General features: G+C 41.5%; 1 protein-coding gene across 1 annotated transcript; it reads left to right on the top strand.

Moving 5' to 3' along the window:
- Positions 1–1,523: 1,523 nt before the first annotated feature.
- On the top strand, positions 1,524–12,296 carry RFFL (ring finger and FYVE-like domain containing E3 ubiquitin protein ligase). The gene is made up of 6 exons (XM_010293071.1): positions 1,524–1,704; positions 6,941–7,345; positions 9,293–9,376; positions 9,753–9,960; positions 11,228–11,251; positions 11,786–12,296. Exons 1-6 carry the CDS (start codon positions 1,525–1,527, stop codon positions 11,965–11,967), a joined length of 1,083 nt encoding a protein of 360 aa, XP_010291373.1. The 5' UTR covers position 1,524; the 3' UTR covers positions 11,968–12,296.
- The last annotated feature ends 1,681 nt before the right edge of the window (positions 12,297–13,977 follow it).

Raw genomic sequence — 13,977 nt, 5'->3', positions numbered from 1 at the left:
TGTCATGAATCTGTAGATTTTCACTTAAACATTAAAATCTGCTGATCCTGCAGGGTAGAGTTCACTGGTAAGCTCACCATTGTGGATTTTGAAAGGCATATGTCCACTGCAGTGACAGCAGTAACTTTGACAAGCCAAATTCAGCTAGATTTTGAAAGGATTAAAGATGCCACTAAAGCTACAGATACTGGAACTGCACCAAATTGCAAAAGCTTCCCAATTCAAGTACAACAACGTAAAAGACTTAACACAGCTTAAAAAAAAAAACAACCCCAAAAAACAAACCCCAAAACAACAGAACAGTATGTTAGTATATTATACCAAATAACTTTCAGGACTCATACCAGCCTCCTTCCCTTGGGAATTTGGAGTTTCACAGTGGCAATAGTTACTGAGGCGAAAGAAGCAAATTGGCTGTGTAGCTGAGAGATGTTTTCTTTCCAGAAGTTTATAAAAGCGTTCAGCAACTGCTCAGTGTCCATCAGTGATGGACCTGATCTTTTAAGACATAAAAGAAACGTAGTCCAGGAACTACAGTGTGAATACAGAAATGCAGAGGAGGCAATTTGTATTCTGTTTACCAGTAAGTGATGACACATGGTGTATGCTTTAGAAACTGAATGCCCAGATGAATTCAGATTTCTTTGTAAATTCCCAAAAGCAAGTTTACAGCAGTGTGTTTCTGGAATACTGCTGCATGGGTGGTCTTAGAAGACTCCAAAACTGTGCATTTTGCACTGGACTGTTAGGATCTTAGGTAAGTGTATATATACCATTATTTGGCTTGCAAAAAAGAAGGAAAAAAAAAAAACACCAAACAAGTGATTACGTGTCTCAGATGCAATTGTTTTCCGAAGTAAGTTACTGGAAGCTGGTATTTGATTTTTTTTTTTTCTTATGTTACTGACATTTATTTGCTGTGTGATGATTTAACCTGGTAATGCTGCAAATTCAGTTGAGAACTGGCGTATGTTAAATCAGTGGCTCTACTGTCCTTGTCTTTTACTTTATCTTTTTAGATTTGTAGCTGTAAATCTGTAGAGAGATTTAGAGAGAATAGCCATCTATGATCTTGCTGCTGATTTTATTTAAATAATGTATGGGACACAATTTGAGCTTCTGTTTGCTTTTCCCAATGCACAAAACCCAAAGTCAGTGTATTACAGCTTACGTGGAATAGAGACAGCCTGTTACAACAGATTTGATGATAGTCTCATACAGCCAACTGGAACACAAATTTTGTCTTGTCTTTGCTGTAATCTCTTAACTCCTAAGAAATTCCAGTAATAACTATTGTGAACTTTATTTGTTCTTTCTCACAAGAGGCATTGTGTGCTGGACTGGGTGTGTAGTTTTTTGCATGTGCTTGTAAGTTAGAGGAAAGATCCAAACTTAGGAACACGCTGTCAAAAATGAATCGCTGGTGGGAAATTCAAATACGTGTTTTATGCTTTATTCTCACTTTAGCTGACAGGTTGTTTCTCATGTAATTTCTAACATATACCTTTTCCACTTCCAGTTATTATGTGGGCAAGCTGTTGTAATTGGTTTTGTCTGGATGGCTCACCTGAAGAGATGCAGCCGCAGCAGGGAGCCAGAGCCCAAGCCTACTCCAACCCCGGGTACAGCTCCTACCCCTCTCCCACTGCTCCTGAACAGAGCTGCAAAGCCTGTGGGGTGCACTTCGACAACTCCTCTAGGAAGGTGAGTCGCAAACGTCTTCTCTGGTGCTGCGGACTTAGGGGAGCATTCAGTTTGACTGCAATATGCCATCTGACTTTCATTTAGTGACAAAAAGCCAGTTGGGAGAGAAACAGGTGCACGTGAGAGGCCTGTGATTTGAGGACATACCATATGGGAAAAGACAGCTTGCCTGTGCTCCCGTGTCTTTAGTCATTCTTTTGCAATTAGCAGATGTAGTTAAAGATGGCTGGAAATCTGGTAGGTAACCTTCAGTAGACTTGGCTTTCCTAGGCACTGAAAGAAGCAAGCCAAACTGCTTATGATCATTTAAAGGAGCATTAACTTGAGCATGAATTTTTTAAATTTTTTTATTTAAAAACACGCCCTTTAAAAAAAAAAATTGTGCCCAGAAGTTTAGTAATCTGTTTGTGCTTCAGTAAAGGAAGATCTACATATCTCTTTTCCAGACTATTGTTGCTCAAACTAAAAAGCCATGGAAGTTTATTGAGGGTGTGTGTTGAATTGCTGAAGCTTGATGCAAAAAACAAGCCACCCCCTCATGCCCCAAACCTCAAACAGACAAACAGAAAAGACCAAATCCATTCTATCTTGTTTGTAAACTTTATTTGTGAGCATCTAGGTGCCAAAATAATTGTCGCCACAAGATTTTTAATTAGACTGCAAACCCTGTCTGGGACATTATTTGGGCACGGTGGTTCCTATAATGCTGTTTGAAAAATGTTCTATGAGGAAAGTTGTTCCGAGTCCAAACTCTGTGGCTTGAGAAGTGTCTTCTATGTAGCATGTTACTGAACTTAATAATGTGAGAACTTAAAAATTACAGTGAGTTTTGGCCACAGCCCATTGAGATTAGATGGGGAAATTAATAAATTCGTCGGTCTTGTGCCTTTTTATTCATGCATGCTGGCACATACCTGAGAAATGGTAAGTCTTGGCAGAACTGTTGCTTTCTACTCACAGAACAACAGGGATGTTTATGCATTTTTGCACTGAGAAGTATTATTACTCCAGGAATCATTACAAATTTAAATTTTGATAATATATTTTGGGAGTTGGGTGTATATATATTTTGGGTACGTAAGTATGCTTACACTTTTTCTGACAGTAGGCAGATTCTGGGTCAGGTGGGAATGGGGCAGTCACTGCACATGACTACACATAGTGTTTTCTTTAACATTGTCCTCATTAATGTGATGTATCTTTGCAGACTTGTGGAAAGAATTATTCTGACTCCAGTGCTTACTATTTGCTACTATGCAGAAGAGTGGATGTAGATAACTCTCCTCTTGAAATGAAAACAATTAATGCAGTTAACTATGGATTATACAGTAGCAGCGCTAGGACCATGGTCCCATTTTCCCTTGTAGCCTCTAAAACATACGTTCTAATATAAGTTGCCTTTAAAGCAGTTTCTTGTATAAGAGTCATCAGTACCGCTCCAGATAAGTGCAAGCATACTTATTTGGGCTAGGTAAAGCTCTGGTGTGCAAATTGTGGAGGATCCGCTGAAGCAATTGAAGACGTTTCTGCCCCCAGTAGAGTTCCCTGTTTTTCTGTGGGAGTTGGCTGTCAGTATAACTGGGGCAGCAGAGTACAGTGTGTGCTTATGTCTGGGCTGCTCCCGTTCAGTGCAGACTGTCAATGAAAATGAGTTTGAGGTTGACATTCTGTATTGTGAACGGGGGCTCCTAAACCTTCCTTCCACCTTCCTGCTGCCACCACAACTGAGCGGAAATCTCTGGGACTGGCTTGAGCTTGATTACAGGTGGTAAAGCTTAAACAGCTGCAGGAAGGTTGCTAGAGCTCATCCGTCAGTCCTTGGCCTCCAGAAGAGAGCTGAATACATAACTTATAAAACACTGACATGTTTGTAAGCCATGTTAATTCTTTAATTTTGTTGATGTGGACCAAAAAGTGTATGAAATACCACTTTGCTGCAATGAAAGCACGGAAAATTCTGCATTATCTCCCAGGAGAGGCATTACCTTTGAACTCCTAGTGTCCAGTTAATGTTTATAGTGAAATACACTGGACAAAAATTAATTCCCTCCACATTGGTGACCATAAGGATAACCTAGATTGCTTTAAAAAACCCAAAACCAACCAACAAACAAAAAACAACCCAAAAAGCAGAATGATGGTATTTTAAGGACTTGATCTTTTATCATAACTGTAGCTTTTCATATAATGTGGCACCTACTAAAATGATTAGGGTAGGGGACATTTGAATGCAGCATGTACTTAGAAGATGCTTTTAAGTAACTGTTGGAGCATCTTTAAAGGATGTAAAATTTAATAGTGGTAGCAAAAAATCTCTTCTTTTTTTTTTTTTTATTTTTGTTTTCCTTCTCTTAGATGACTTTTTGATCTTGGTTTTCTGGATCAAACTGATTCCGCAAAATGTTTTAAGTTTAAAACAAGCATTCTTCATTTCCCTCTCTGCTGGTAGAAAGCAGTGGCAGGCATTCGTGGTGGATATGTCAGATTGTTGTTCCTTCCTCCCCCATTCTCTGATTTCAGTGCCTTAAATTGGCTGACATTTTCAGGAAGATGCTTTTCTTTGCATACTTACAGAAAAAGCTCCTGGCATGATAGAGTGTAAGATTAAAAAAAACCAAACCCGAACAACAGTAGCCGTAGTGAAAGCCTGAATGTTGGCATTTCTTCATTTTATCCTGCACACAGAGAAGAGCCAAGTGTATCAAAGCCTCCTCCTGGTATCTCTGGGAGACTAGCTGTTAGAGCAAACAACCAGGAGCAGCTTCCATTCTGGACAGACTTCTGATTTAGAGTATTTCACTTCTGTTGGACCATCCCGTGACTGTGCTCCCAGTTAGTAAGCATCATTCAAAAGTGGTCTGACCTCTTAGTAACAGGATTTAATTTACAACAACATTTGAAATTAATCGCTCTGAAGAGAACAGCGTCTGCAGTCATTGCCCTTTCAGTCAGAGTTCAACAAATGTTATCGAAGCCGTAAAAGCTGCTTAATACTGAGATGTGGCAAACAGCTTCTGTGCAGGTTTGAATACTTGATGCTCAGATACAGGCTGGGGAATTTTTTCTTCTCTGAAGACGAATCCTGGTGGTGAACTGATAAGCCAGAGACATGCCTGGTTTTATTTTGACTTCTCAAATGCATCATTTGGTAACTAAGGCAGACTCGTGTTATTACTGTTAATTGCTTGCAAAAAAACCCATGTCAGATAATGCAGCCTTTGTACTGTGCTCGCTTACGTGATACCTAAACATGTACGTACCCAACTAGGGGTTTTTGGGCTGGAAGGTCTTTGGCCTTACAGTGGTTCCCTCTGGAGCCAGTTTGGCAGTCCGCAGAGCACGGGGGGAGGCTTCCCCCTGCCAGAGTAAAGCAGGGTCGTTTTCTGGTTGGTTTGGTTTGTTTTCCCCTCAGTTCTTCTGATTGCTCCCCCGTCAGAGATGGGTGATTGAGAGAGGGAAAGTGTTGTTGACAACGGGGTTATTTTCCATTACCCTGCCCTTGTGGAGCGTTTGTTCGCCTGCTCTAGACACATGCACAACCAGTAGTTCCTGTCTCTGCACTGAAAATTTCCCAAGAAACTGGATTGTTCCTGCAATCGTAGGGTCAAAAAAAGTCAGTTACATACTAAAGGTGTTTTATAATGACCAAGTTAAGGAAAGCTTCTCAAAACTGGATGGTATGTGGAAACTGCCCTTCCTGTCTTGCTTTGTGAGGGATGAAAGTCACTTTTACTTGGCAGGCCCCCAGACAGCAATTTTGAGATGAGGTTTGCATGACCAGAGGTTCTCTGTGGTAGAAATTTTCATGTCTTAAAATGCTTAGGCAGGAAATTGGGATTCTTTCCACTAACTGTCATTATAAGTCTATTACAGGGTCTAAATGAGAAGTCTGTCAGTTATAATTTAAGGGTGTGTGTGGGGCAAGGGGACTGCCAGGCTGTAAAGGCGATCAGAAGGAGCTTCTGTAAGCAAGTAGTGTATTTACACCTTTTAAAACATGAGAAACATCTGCTCTCTTTGAACTGTGAAGTTAAAAATGTTCTTTAATCACTAGAAGCGATTCTTGAAACAATTTTTTTTTTTAATCTCTGAGCTTGTATTTGTTGCTTCTGCAACTCTGCATGTGTATTTTTCCTTGCATAGCTGTGAAGGGTCAGGATGTCAGGATTTCATAGAGGTGCTTGTCTTCTCTGAGACTGTGAATTAGCATTTTTAACCAGCACTGAAACCAGTTCTTTCTTCCCTCAGGACTTTTAAAAAGGCATTAGTGTGGCTGTTCTGCTGCTATTCCTGTTGGAAAATGTAGAATTTGACTTTCCAAAGTGTTAACAGTCAGTTTCTGCAGAAGTCAACATGGACTGTGAGTGCGTGGAACTTCTGCAAATCGAGCCCTGAGTGATGAGACTAGAACAGTATAAAAGATAAATATTAAACAACAGAATCTAAGCTGTAAAGTTTTTAAACATTTGGGGCCTAATATTTCCAAAACTTGCAATGCTTTCTCTCTAGCACCTAGCTGGCACACAGTCTGCATATTATTTTCAAAATAAGCTGGCTATTTTTGTTACATAAATAAATGTTGAATTCTTTGATATCTGTCAGACAGCGTGAGCCTTGCTGTTTGCTTTCCCTCTTATGGTGAAAAAAAGATTCATTTTGTGATTGTAGCAAATTGGAGGGAAAAAAAAGGAGGGGAGGGAGGCAGGCCACTCATAGCAAGTATTACATTTATGACATAGAGAAATGGTTTTAAGTAGTTCCCTCCCATGTTAAAGCTTTCTTAATGCACAGAGCAATATTTCATTATTTTATAAAGCAATGCACAATTAGCTGTACTTTACTTGAAAGTCTGCTGTCTCATAGATATCTCCTGATTTCATCTGTGCCTTAAACGGGATGAACAGGTCTAGAATAAGGTGCAGAAAACTCCTGTCATTTGAGGGAATTGTCCAAGAATATAATAATTCATCCTGGGTAAATGGAGTGTAGGTAGTACTTTGCTAAGAACTGTGAGGAATGTAGTGATCTGCTCATGGGATCAATCCTTTTCCCATCTAGGAGCATGAGTAACATACTTGGCACTTTTTCATAAATTAGAAGGCTTTGATTATGCTTTAACAGAGGCTGCTACTTACTTTGGCTTCCAGATGATAGGGGAGCACTGCCTGCAGTCGTTGTGCACTTCTGTCGCAGGTCATGGTGGATCGGTTTGATTCTGTTCCTTTCTCTTCACCAGCACATCTGCTTGGACTGTAAGAAGAATTTTTGTACGTCCTGCTCAAACCAGCCCGAAGGTGGTCCCCTTCTCTGCCATCTATGCCAGCGCTTCCGAGCCACAGCTTTTCAGCGGGAAGAGTTGATAAAGATGAAGGTGAAGGATCTGCGAGACTATTTAGCACTCCGTGAGATTTCAACAGAGTTGTGTCGTGAAAAGGAGGACCTGGTATTCCTGATTCTTGGCCAGCAGCCTGTAATTACCCAGGAAGATCAGATAAGAACAAATCCATTTAATACTAGTGCCTCTGGACAGCAAAGCTTTGTGATTCTCCCACCAACCAGCATAGCGTCTTCTACCTCACATGATGCGTCTCCAGTGTCTGCAGATCCCATCTCAAGTTCCCTAGCTCAGGAACATGAACAGGTACGGTCTCTAGCCAGAAGCATCTTTTGCAAGCTCATTCATCTCTATTTTTGGATTAACTACAAAGGCGTTGCATGAGGTTTTCCAAGCAGATAATGTGCCAAAAAAGTTTTACGTTAAAGATGCCCTCTTAAAAACGGATGAGGGCTTCTGTTTAGAGCAGACGACAAAATACTTCAGTTGCTTTTCATACATGCTCTTCTCAGGTTTGTTTTTAATTTTGAAGTGAGGACCTCAGACTTTCTTACAGAATAATGAGGAAAGTAAGATGAGCTATTTTATGCTACCTTGCTGTGTAAAACTGTGACTTGCTGTCACCAACTTTGACATGCTATTCCCTTTCTACACTAGTGGAATTTAATTTGTTGAGCAGTACTGAATATATTGAACATTCACGCTGAGAACAAGATCACTGTTTTGACATGTGTTTTCTCTGGTGCTCTGGTCCACACTTGCCATTGCCACTAGGTACTCCTGTGACTGGTTCCTTTGGTACTTGACGGCTGTGTTGGTGCACAGATCTGTCTTGTGTGTTGATGTTGACAACATTCTGACAACTGTATATAGTTGCTAGATGAAATGGTTATTATTGTTCTTTAATTCATGTGCAAGAAAACAAGCAGAGTTTAAAGCAATTTTGGAACTGAAACTGAGGGGAAAGGTGACTGTGAGATGGGTCAGGTTCTTGGTGTCTTCTGCACTCGGATCGATAGGTGACAAAACCAGAGCCTGTTGTTAAGTCTTCAGTTTATGATGAAACCTGCAGTTCTGACGAACCTCGTCTGGGGCATTTGAGCTTAATTATTTTTTATTGACTTTGCTTTGTGTGGCTTTCTGCTGCCTCGTATGGGAAGTTTACTCAGTGTTTGACATCTGCTCCTAATGCTACTACGAAGATAATAGGTGTATTCAGGTCCCTGTGGACCAGAGCTGTGAAAGTGTGTGTACCTTCTGCTTCCTCAGCAGATGTATCTAGTACAAAAGAAGAGTTTTCCTGGGAGCACATTTCTTACAAATCATTAAAAGGCCTTTTCATTCTCTGGTTTTCTGGATCTTGCCATTCCAATTTTTACCAGCAAATGCAGCTCTGTTGTCTTCCCTTACTGTCCCATGATACATTTCAGCTTCTTGTCTCTACTTGCATGACATTCCGCTACAGTTCAGGCTCTTTCATCATTATTGTTATTCTTTTGCCTTGTAAATATTAAGTCACCACCTAGATAAGTAGGATGGTAACAGTACGGTCCCCTTTGTCAGTAGGGAAGCCGCAGAGAGGAGTGATAGCTGCTGAGGGCAAATTGGCTAGAATTACACTGTAGTTCCTTTCATTTTATTAAGAGCTCAAAGCAGCTGCCCCTTCTCATTCTCCAGCTTTGTTGCTGCTGGTCCTTCACTTAATAGCTCCTATTTGTCCAGTCCGGAACCCCCCTGAGGAGGTGTTTCTGTAGGGTTACTTTGAAAATGACTTGTAGACTTTGAGCTGTATTAGAGGACTCTTATACAGAGCCTTGCACTGAGAGCCGATGTGCCATCAGAGCTGTGACATCACGCCATGTCACACCGCAACACTTCAGGGAAGGATTGCATACATATATGTGTGTGTGTGTGTGTGTATACACACACGTATAAATTTGGTCTCCTCCTGATCCAGCCTCACAGGAGTGTCATGTGGGATCTTACTGTACAAGTACTCTTTCAGGGTTTAAATGAAGCAGCACTTTAAAAGGTCGGATGCTGCACTTCAGTTTCAAAAACTTTTACTTGCTTAAAGTTTGGTTTTTGTAAGTGCTGCACAGGAAATACCTTCTGCAAGCGTGCCTTGCTTTTACCTCGTGCTGCACTTTGCTAACCCTGCCCACTGGAGGGACAGTTACGCTGAACTATCGAGCTTATTTCCTTTTGGACACAGAGATATACTGTTGGTGAAAGCTTTATTTCCTCTTCTAGGCAAATGGTTATGTGCCTCCAAGCCAAGTCGGTATGACAGGAGTTGAGAATGCAGCAGAAGCACCAGCAGAGGAGGAGACAGAGGTTTGTGTGTCCTGGAATTAGATGATAAGAAATACCAGGTTTTCTAGACTGTATTTGCTACCACAGAATCATTACTGCAGAGACATCGGTGGCTAAACAGTAACTCAGACTGACCACCGGCAGATGAAATCAAGCCCTTTCTTTGGCATCATCTTGTCCTCCACATATAGAAAGAACTGGTGTCACTTGGACACTATAAAAATTATTTATTTCCATCCTAGGACTTAAGTTTCTGACAGATGGAGGAATTCACACGTACTCAGAGTTGTATGTACATCCAAACACGAATTCCTGCTAGTGCACATGTTGAAAATTGATTTAAATTGTAGTGCTAGGTGTCGAGGGCAAGAGCCATTCCATCTTCATTCCCTTTCAGTCTACTGACTCAGAAGATAACCTGGTGCAGGGGAGGAAGGCTTCTCTTTCTGATCTAACAAGCATCGGAGACATCAATGCGCTCTCTGTGCGACAGCTGAAGGAAATTCTTGCTCGCAACTTCGTCAACTACAAAGGCTGCTGTGAAAAGTGGGAGCTGCTAGAGCGGGTGACTCGTCTTTATAAAGAGAAAGATCTGCAGCATCTGGGTAAGACACTTAGCAAACATGTGCCTGTTTTCCAGGTTTTCCTTTTTTACAGATAGTTGCAGAAAGCAATAGAACTTACCCTACGTTTCTGTTTTGTGCAAGTGAGAAGAAAGGAGGAAGTGTTATGCATGTTATAGTGGAAGTAGCTAAACTCTATTGACCACTACTTGTAGTTGTTGAAGAGGGGAGAGCATTATGGTAGCTCTGGAGAGCGACTTCCCTGTAGTAGCCACAAATGAAAAATGTGTGCCCTTCAGCTGGGGATTCTGTATAGCTGTGGCACGTGGTGCTAGTCACTGCGTTGCCCACAGGGCAGCTGATGTGCGACTGCAGACGGATGACGGTGGGTGCTGGGGTGAGCTCTTATCTATTGACTCATGATAACTGGCAAGGTGAGCAGGAAAATGCCACCAAACAGCAGCCAGGCAATTGAGAGGCATGTGCTCAGTGGCTCCCACTGCTGAAGAATTGTGGTTTGACTGTCCTTTTCATCACAAGAGCGTTCCTCCTGTGCACTGCCTGCTCCTGCTGGGCCTGCACAGTTGACTGATGAGGGGATAGTGGTGTGACAGAGGTGCAGAGAGAATGTATCTGGCTTGACTTTCAGGTGCCAGTTTGCAATTCTAGGTGATTAGTTAAAAAAAGACACATACCTGTAAATTACTTACAAGAGAAACTTATTTTAACACTTCGATTTCATAGACTGGACAACACAGAAACAAACCTAAGTAGCACTGTTTTCTTAAACACATCTCACTCGTCCTTTATGAATGATAAGAGATTTAAGACAACCACTTGGGTTTTATATTCTTCTTTCATTGTATCTTGTGCTTTTGACAGAATTTATCCTCTTTTCTTAATCACTGTTGCCTGTGTGTGTGTCTGAGCTGTGCTCAATGTTGGTGAGATTGTGTAACACCAAAGAAACTGGCACAAAGGGCTACTGAAAGTGTAGTTCTCAGAAGCCAAACACTGCATGAATTCCAAGGCTGTCTTAAAAATTGAGACATCACTTCAGATAGTCGCTTATCCTTGTGAAGCGTTAGCTATTGTGTGAGCTCAGTAAAAGAGAAAGTTTCTTGCCAGCTGAACAACTTATCCTGATGAACCTCAGCCTGAAACGCTGCATGGGGATGAGCAAAATAAGGTTTGGTTTAGTAATCTCCCTTCAAGGCTTTAATCTCCTGCTAAATAATACCGCTTGAGTAAATTTTTTCCCCCAGCTTTTCTTGCTCTCACCAAGTAACTTTCTCTTCCTATGTTGCAGTTTCTGACACTGACGATCAAACTGGTAAGTGATATTTTTAATCATAGAATCATTTAGGTTGGAAAAAGACGCTAAGATTGAGTCCAACTGTAAACCCCACACTGCCAAATCCACCACTAAACCATGTCTACACATCTCTTAAATAGCTCCAGGGATGACTTAACTACTTCCCTGGGCAGCCTGTTCCAATGCTTGACAACCCTTTTGGTGAAGCAATTTTTCCCAATATCCCATCTAAACCTCCCCTGGCAGAATTTGAAGCCATTTCTTCTTGTCCTGTCACTTGTTACTTGGGAAAATAGACCTGTGCTGCTTCATTCACCTCATGGCTAAGAATCTTTTTACTGTGTAAAAGCTAAAACTTTCTGCTCCTTGCCAGCTGATGGAGCAGATATATCCACATCAGTGTAGACACAAGGGGAATTTTTCTTTTTTTTCCAGACCTTCAGTGTGTGAAAGTACATTAGGGGAGCCCTTTGATAAAGCCAGCTCACAGATTGCAGAAAAATGACACACCTTTTTTTGTCTCATGCAAACCGTGGTCTCTTGTTTACTCAGGTGGTGCTGGGCTCCCTGGCACGGAGGACAACCTCTGCAAAATCTGCATGGACGCTCCCATTGACTGCGTCCTGCTGGAATGCGGCCACATGGTCACTTGCACCAAGTGTGGGAAGCGGATGAGCGAATGCCCCATATGCAGGCAGTATGTGATAAGGGCTGTCCACGTCTTTAAGTCCTAAGTGTGTGTAAGGAAGACTGGCGATGCCTTAAAGCCTCATCTGCTGCTAGAGAAATGGTCAAAATCGTTACAAATAGTTAGGTCAGAGATTAGTGTATGGGCCCCTTTGGAAGCTGGAGGCGAGGGAAGGATGAAGCCTGGGGAAAACTGCTCTGACTCAAGCCATGCCTGGCTGTGCTCTTCCCACTATCGTGCTTTACACCACAGTGCCTGGACCCCTTGGAGCTTATTGCCAGCAGCAGACACAGGATCATTAACAACCGACGTTCTAGAATAACTTGATCCATTAGTGGTGGAGAGACAGATGCTTGGCTTTCCACTACAAAGATCAGATTCAGAGCCTTTGTGTTTTCCCCTGAATAATAAACAAAAGTGGACTGGGGTCTCAGGAAGTGACATTTGTTTTGCTGCTTAGGCTATACTCCCAACAACTACTTTATTTTCAAAGATTAAATTTTTTTTTTTAATTTAATGTTAAATTCTTACGCTTGCGGGACAGGCAGACAGCCTCTGATTTCCATATTCAGAATAAACATAATTCTAGCCTAGTGCAATTGTGGAAAAATGTGTAATATTATTTGAAGATGGACTCTGTATTCTTGAAAAATGTAAGGGGAGTGAGACTCTGTGAAACATACAGCCTTACCTGGTGTGGTGGTGATTTTCTGTTTACATGACAGCTAGAGGGAGATTTCTGGTTTGACTGTTGTTGATTCCTTTGACTTCACAGGCTTCCTTATAGTATATGCCAGCAATTGTTTTAAAACTGAACCAACTTCACTTGACTGAGGGGCTACAAATCTAAGGCTTGACTCTTTTGGAGGGTCACATACAGCTAAAGAGTAAGGATACCATTGCTACACAATCATCTTTAAGTACGGGTGCCTCTCTCTTTTTAGAGGGCAGACATGAAACAAAGCAAATGTTATCTCCCTCGAATCAGGATGCTTCTGTTTACTAATCAGCTTGCCCCCACCTGCAATTTTCCCTTGGTGGCCTGCAAGCATTCAGTCCATTTGGCTGGTAACACAACTACGTTTCAGAATCTTGATGCCTTAAGTTTTCTGCCACTGTGGGATTGTATACTCATTTCAAGTCATTGGTGAAGTTGTGTACCTTCTGCTGCAGGTTCTTTCCTGTCTAGCTTTCCCCTTTATGGGAGGGGGGCGGTGATCACTTAGTGTTCAAACTGAATCTCTGCATGACTGCCAGTGAAGGAACAGCATAAAAAAGCGTCCCCTTACAGTTTCTGGAGTGGTAGAAGTGCGGTTACAGATGTGATCACCAAAGCCAAGTACTTTTGCAATAAGTGGCTATACATGTTAACAGCAAATGAAACTTGTGTAATCTTTAATGTGGAATACTGCATGAGTAGCAACTCCTCAACTGGCACGGAGTGGAGGGTCTCTGCTCTGCAAGCTGGAATCCATAAAGCACGCACTTAAGATGAAGAAATCTGTTACTCAGTAGGTAGCAGAACCTCTGCACTATTGAGGGTGGTCTCTGAACTCCACAAAAATGCAACAGCTGCTGAAGTTTATTGAACTAAAAATGTTGAGTTATTTTCCCTGTTCAGGTTGTTCTTTTTAATCTTTGGCTTAAGGTTTAAGAGCTTCCAGCATGAAAAGAATACTGGTACAATTCAATGCAATGCAGCATGTTTAAAAAAAGTTGTAGGTAAGCAGTAACTGTGTTTACTCTTCAAGAGGTTCACAGGGACCTCTTGAAGAGGGGTACAGGAATACACAGTGTTGAACAGCCTCATTTAGTAAATTCACTGTGAAAATTCATGTTGTTGTATTTTTCAGTAAACTCAGGGCTGGGGGAATTGAGCAAGAAGATGATTATCCCCCTGTGGACAGATGTACTTTTACTTGTAGAGAATGGGCTTATTTTCTACAGCAGATAAATCAAATTGCAGATCAATGCCTGAAATTTTAGGAACAAGAAGATATACCCACCGTATGATTCTGAAATGTGCTTTCTGAAGGGAGGGCTGTTTTTCTTCCTC

Source organism: Phaethon lepturus, unplaced genomic scaffold (genome assembly GCF_000687285.1).
Source record: "Phaethon lepturus isolate BGI_N335 unplaced genomic scaffold, ASM68728v1 scaffold15398, whole genome shotgun sequence".
NCBI lineage: Eukaryota > Metazoa > Chordata > Aves > Phaethontiformes > Phaethontidae > Phaethon > Phaethon lepturus.
The sequence above is the reverse complement of the archived record's forward strand: the minus strand, read 5'-3'. Positions and strand labels throughout refer to the sequence as shown.

Coding starts and splice junctions, on each gene's coding strand:
- RFFL (XM_010293071.1), top strand. CDS start 1,525: ATGTGGGCAAGCTGTTGTAATTGGTTTTGTCTGGATGGCTCACCTGAA. Junction 7,346..9,292: donor TAGCTCAGGAACATGAACAG/GTACGGTCTCTA, acceptor TTCCTCTTCTAG/GCAAATGGTTATGTGCCTCC. Junction 9,377..9,752: donor CAGCAGAGGAGGAGACAGAG/GTTTGTGTGTCC, acceptor ATTCCCTTTCAG/TCTACTGACTCAGAAGATAA.